The sequence below is a fragment of the Condylura cristata genome, unplaced genomic scaffold, assembly GCF_000260355.1.
Source record: "Condylura cristata isolate star-nosed mole 26May11 unplaced genomic scaffold, ConCri1.0 scaffold00032, whole genome shotgun sequence".
Taxonomy (NCBI): domain Eukaryota; kingdom Metazoa; phylum Chordata; class Mammalia; order Eulipotyphla; family Talpidae; genus Condylura; species Condylura cristata.
This window is the reverse complement of record NW_004567133.1, coordinates 8,601,161-8,607,390: the sequence shown is the minus strand read 5'-3', so window position 1 is coordinate 8,607,390 and position 6,230 is coordinate 8,601,161. Positions and strand designations below refer to the sequence as shown.

Here is a 6,230-nt window from a genome sequence, read left to right as displayed (position 1 = left end):
CGAGCCACGCGCAGCCCTCACCGGGGGACAGTCCGAGCCACGCGCAGCCCTCACCCGGGGGGACAGTCCGAGCCACGCGCAGCCCTCACCGGGGGGACAGTCCGAGCCACACGCAGCCCTCACCTTGTGACCCTTGTAGTAGTATGCAAGCAGCTGGGGCATCCGGTCAATCTCGGTGAATATCTTCACAAATGCTTTGGCCTGATCTAAAGGAGAACACCACAAAATGTGTAACTGCCGTTACCAGGTTTTCTGCTGCAGCCGCGAACAAGTATTCCCCAGGATAATTGTGGATTTATGTCAACCATTCTTGAGAAGTTCTAACACTCAGGTATGAGGATCACAAATACGGAAAATAAGTAACATGAAGGAGAAGCGGTGACACAATCAGATACCACAGCATCGGCTTGGTCAGAATAACCCGCAGTGTAGGTCACATTCTATGCCAGAAACGTACTCGTCACATGTGAACAGCATGAGTTTACCTCAGGGCTGGGATGGGGTCAGGGGTTATTAAGTCGGAGGGGCTCCCACTCTCTGGGCGTGAGGGGCAAGGTGAGCGCCCCTGACATTCCGTTCTCTGGACAACCACCTGCCTCCCCTGAGCTGGTCCTAACAACTGATCGCGCTCCTGGATCAAAGCAGGCCTGCAGCACTTCTCAAGTCCACCTCTCTCCTTCCCCTCTAAGTCAGCTTGAACTGAAACAATTTTGTTGTTTATTGCCAAAAGCATTCCAAAGAGACACACACCTCGTGTGAGGAACAAGTGGTCCCTGTTCTTTATCCCATCACCCAAGGTGTACTGTAGACAGCTAATGGGTTCTTAGCATTTCACCTTAACAACTGATTTTCAATTACAAACAGGAAAACAACACGACAAACTAGAGCACCGGTGGGAAGCCAGCATAGGCACGGACAAGAAAAAGCAACAGTCCCTGAAGTTTCATTTCTGTTGCCTTAGCATATGGCTTTACATTCTATTTAGATGTAAAAGGATGTGTCACAAAATAACCTGCACATAGGACATGTCATAGATATCTGTTAAGTGAAATAAAGAAAAAGTGTTCTTCAATGTCCCCCCAAATCACCTCCCCCTAAATAGTCTACAGGATGTCACCCCACCTGCTCCAAGAACAGGCCTGTGCCCAGCAGAGCCACTCACTCTGCTCTGCTCACTGTGCCCGGAGAAACTCTACAGAAACAGGGGTGTCCTCACAACACCCAGAAACAGCAAAGGTCTCTGATCCGCACAGCAGGCACAGTGCTGTGAGAATGCTGTGAACAGGCCAGTGCCCCTCACTCACACCCAGGACGTCTTCCAAAGCCTTTCCAGGGACGCAGCCTTCTCTAAGGCAGGGCTCCCGCTGCCCCCGAGGGCACCCTCCCCCCATCAACAGCTTCTCAAGACTAAGGGAACATGTTCACATCACTCTGACAGATGGAGATAAAAAGAAGACCCCAAGGGCCTCCTGGTGGTACAGGGGTTAAGTCTCAACGCTGTCAAGCTATCAGCAGCCAATGTGGCCTGAGTTCGATCCCCAGCCTGGGAGGTGACCCACATGGCACAGCAGACCCCTCCTGACCCGCCTGCTGCTCCCCTCAGCAGTGTATTTCATCAGTCAGCCTGTTCTGCTTCCCACGCTGTGTCTGGTGAATCCTCTCAGCACCCCCCAAACTTTGGCCTACACAAAGCCTTAAATATTAAACTTATATACTTTGCATGAAAAGATTTATGGACACACGCAGGGGGAGGGTGGTAAAACTGAAAGAAAATACTGTCATCTCTGGATAGTGACTTTCCTAACCAATCATGTTCTATTTTGTAATTTTCAAATTTTAAATAACTGCTATTACTACTTTTACAATCAGAAACATTCAAAAAACGTTTAACTCAGCTCTCTTTGAAGGCTAAGAGACACTAGCTCTTCCGCAAAAGCTCCTTGAGGCCCTTCACCGCAGGGAGGCCTGCCACGAGTTCCCATTCCACCTCATGTACTAGTTCTGCCCAGCCTCACCCTCAACCAAGCTGCAAGGTCCTTGAAGGCTAGCAACTGTGTGCTATTCATCTTTCTATTCCACTCCGCTCCTCACACGATTAATATGTACAAGTTGGGCACCTCTGAAAATTCCAACTCTGATTATGCCAGGTGGGAGCTGTAAAAAAAGCAAACAAGCTGAACTCCTATATGTTGACATATTTGATGGCTTGAGGAATAAGCAAATAATGTGGTAAACATGAGCATTCCACACATAGCAAAGAACTCAAGAGCCACATCTGGGATCTAATATCAGGTCGTTTCTCAGATCTTCCCCTTGGGGCAGAAGAAAAGGCTAAACAAAGCCCTTGCTCCCAGACTTAATTGCGGAAAAGATCCTCGATCAGCAGCCAGGGTCCCAGCACAGCACACCTGGCTCCCATCTGCCCCCTTCTGGTCAAATGGAGACACCACACCTTCGAATTAAATTTAAAAGAGGATTTAAAAAAAAAGACATTGAGTTAACAGGTGCGTGACGTTTTTCTGCTCTGTTGTCCTCCATTTCTAGAAAAATATATAACAGCAACCACTGTGGAACAAAGCCAGCTACACCTTGGAGAAGTGGCAGTAGATCTCACTTCAATGGGTGGAAACCCATGAGTTGGAAAATGGCTCTATGGCTATAAAATGCTTATTATTGTCACAAGATCCTTTAAATTAATGAGTCTTCCTGCTACGTGTAAAATTAACCTACAAAGAGATGCTTCAGTTTATCCACTGAACTCACTGTTGTGTAAGATGAATGTGCACATAGTTGGAGAGTCAGAGATTTCCTTTTAAAAGCTATTAGGTAAAGCAGCACTGTGGCCACCCGGAGGATGGTTGACTAAAGAGAGTAATACTTTGGGAGGGTTACACATTCCTGAGATTTACCAAACTGGTCACCAAAACCAAAGTGCAAGGCCGTTAAGCTGCCCTGAAGCCAGGGAGACGCCTGTACTGTAACGTGAGAGGATGCCAGATAGTCAGTGACCTTGGCCACAGGTGATGAATGCTGGCAGAGCTCTGGGCAGACAGCTGGAGGAGGGTGGGAGAACGGCAGAGTGGGGAGCAAAGGGGGCCTGTCTGGGCCTGAGGGAAGGCCTGTTTCTGCCTCAGCCCAGCAGCAGGGACAGCCCAAGGGGCTCAGAAGTGTCATTTCTGTCTTCTTTAGCATGCCACCAAAAAGGGTTGCATCTGGCATTAAATCTGATTCAAAACTGAACAAAAGCTGTCAAAATGGCTGAAACCCCCCAAATCAAAACCCAGACGTTATCATTGAAATCTGATGCCCACCTCAAGTGGCCAGCTCACCCAGAAGGAAAGTCCAGAAACTTAAGTTTAAGGAGCCAGAACCTCCCTGCCCTCCAACTCCTACTTCTTCAACCCCACTTAACTAGACGTACACCGCAAATACACCGGTGAGTTTCATGAGTGTGTGGCTGTAACAAATTTATATAGTAAATATAAAAATATTTACCATAAAAAAAATTATATATATATATCTATAAAATGAATAGCTGTGAAGGTCAGAAAACAGATCCAGTACTGTTTCTTCTGCCTGACCAACAATTGCATGGAGAAAAGGGAAAGGGAGAACCGATAAACTTTTTCCAAAAAAAAAGTCAAAGTGTAATAATAGATCATATATTGGTGCCTCGTAGTAGATGAGGTATGATAACTAACATGCACTTGTATGTTACCTGAACCTTCACCTCTAAAACACATATAATGTTACATATCAATACAACCTCAATAAACAAAATTTTATTTATTTATTTTTAGATTTATTTATTTATACATACAGAAGTGGGGTACAGGCCAGAGGTACAGGGGGATGAGAGGGTTCAGCAGAGACAGAGTGGGGAGCAGAACAGGCCAACTGACGAAATACACTGCTGAGGGGAGCAGCGGGCGGGTCAGGAAAAGTCTGCTGTGCCGTGTGGGTCACTTCCAAGGCAGGGGATCAAACTCAAACTGAAGCGGCTGTGGCCAGCTTGCAGTGCTGTGCTTTAACCCACTACGCACCAGGGAAGGCCCAATAAACATAATTTTTAAAAAAACATGAAGATGAACCAGGCAGGGACTCTGGTCCTGAGGCAAGTGTGGTCAGGGAACAATACTAGAGAGGGACAGTCCAGAGAGGCTTCAGGCTGGACTGTGATAGAGACCCACAAGGAAGGTGGTATAATGACCATTGTCAAGTGTGACATGGTCATTAAAATAGTAAAATGGTCACTTGTTTTCAAAAAACTATCATAATGTTCTTGGTAAAGGTCAAACTTATCAACTAGTATACTTAAGATATATGCATTTCTCTAAATATAAATTTACCTCAAAAAAAAAAGGGGGGATCGGGCCCTCCCTGGTGGCACAATGGGTTAAAGCACAGCACTATGAAGCTACCACAGCCACTTCAGCATGAGTTCAATCCCCGGCCCCGGAGCTGATCCACATGGCACTGCAGGCCTCTCCTGTCTCTCCTGCTGCTCCCCTCAGCAGTGTAATTCGTCAACTGCCTGTTCTGCTCCCCACTCTGTCTCTGGTGAGTTCTCTCACCCTCCACACCTCTGACTTGTTCTGTATGCATAAATAAATAAATCTTTTAACAAAGGGATCTTAATTAACCTGAACTCTAATTTTTAATATGAACACTGAAATATTAAAGAGTGGAAAGCCGAAATGCCTGCCAACTCTGAAATGCATCCAAAAAATCAGACAGAGAAATGGGCAGCTATGTGATGCAGCAAATAGGGCAAAATGCCAATGCATCAAGTATTCACCACACAACCATTTCAGCTTTCCTGTACACTTGAAAACTTCTATATAAAATGCTCTGGTCGGGGGAAGACAACCCCATTAGGTCACAGATTTACTTTCAGTCCACATGATTTAATCACTATCAAGACACTCCTGAAGACTCACAGAGGGGGTTCCACAGAGACAAGAGGTGACCACACCTACCTACGGACTGAGCAGCGAATACAGACACTATCTGGGGGCTCGCCAATGCCTCCAGCCTGTTCTTCAAAGCCTCCAAGTGCACACACTTCTCCGAGTAGTCTGGAGTATCCACAAGCATCATTAAGCTGTTCTGCATACCCGTTAGCTTGGCAGAAATCACACCCACATCCTAGAACAGGATAGAGGATATTCACTTCAGAAGTCCCTAACGGTTTCAATTAAAAATCATTAAAAATACATGAAAAGGTGATTCATAACATAAGAAAACTACCCGTAAACATGTTATGTTCACTGTTATCAGCATATAAATTAACGCAAATTAAAACAAGGAAATGCTTCTTCCAAATACTCCCTCTTTCCAGACTAGGAACCTTCTTGGCCAGCTGAGGGAGTGATACTAAAGGCCAGGCCTGCAGGGCGGGCGCCACACCACTGTTTAGTAGCCCCTGCGGCCTGAGGGAAAGGCTATGTCAGGTGCTCTCCACCCTCAAGCCCCTGCCTAAATGGCCCTAATAAGAAACCTACTTGAGTTTTAAAAGTCTCCTCGATGTCGGCACTCAACGTGCTCCACTTATCTGCTTCCTGGAGCGATTCCACAGCCAGATGCATCCTGGACTTCACCTGGTCGATTTCGACCAAAACCTACAAGAGGAAAGAAGGGTCACTAAGGCAGTGGGGGTTCCCTTTTCTCTACCTACTGCCTGAGTCTTCAAACATAAGCAGCATGGCACACCCCTATCTTCAGGGAGCCTCTGTACCCCTTCCCCCACCTATCATGCTGCTAAGTCTGTCGCACAACAAACAATCCAAACAATCGGGAAGAACCAAGCCAAAAGGCAGCTTGCCTCTTGGCAGAATTAATTCCGGGTCAAGCTTGGCCTCCACTGAGTGCGAACATCTTCCCAGCACAGGAATCAGCATTCAGCATTCGGGGCGGTGCTCACCTGCATCGACTGAGATGTGTCCTGTTCAAACTTTTTAATATCCTCCTTGACCAGAATCATCTGTTCTTTCAGAAAAGACGCCTCCTGCTTAAGGGCTTCGACATCCCGGAGCACTTTGGGCATGTTCTGAAGGGCCTGGAGACTCGTTTCTGCAGCAGGGTAAGCACAAAAGGTAAAAACCAGCCCCGTCCCCAGTGAGCAACAGGAGTAAGTGGCACAACAGGAAGGAAATGTGCCCCACAGCACTGCCAACCACACAGTTCTCCCAGCCTATGGAAAATGGGGGGAGGGGACGGTAATGACAGTG

General features: G+C 46.9%; 1 protein-coding gene across 2 annotated transcripts in view; it reads right to left on the bottom strand.

Annotated features, from left to right (window-relative positions):
* Window positions 1-6,230, bottom strand: part of COG7 (component of oligomeric golgi complex 7) — a 40,846-nt gene that overhangs the window by 33,087 nt on the left and 1,529 nt on the right. For both annotated transcript variants that reach the window (XM_004691716.2, XM_012731993.1), the window contains exons 2-5: window positions 5,924-6,072; window positions 5,505-5,621; window positions 4,980-5,148; window positions 124-206 (exon numbers count right to left, since the gene is read on the bottom strand). In XM_004691716.2, coding sequence (XP_004691773.1) covers window positions 124-206; window positions 4,980-5,148; window positions 5,505-5,621; window positions 5,924-6,072 — 518 coding nt within the window. The remainder of the gene's footprint in view (window positions 1-123; window positions 207-4,979; window positions 5,149-5,504; window positions 5,622-5,923; window positions 6,073-6,230) is intronic.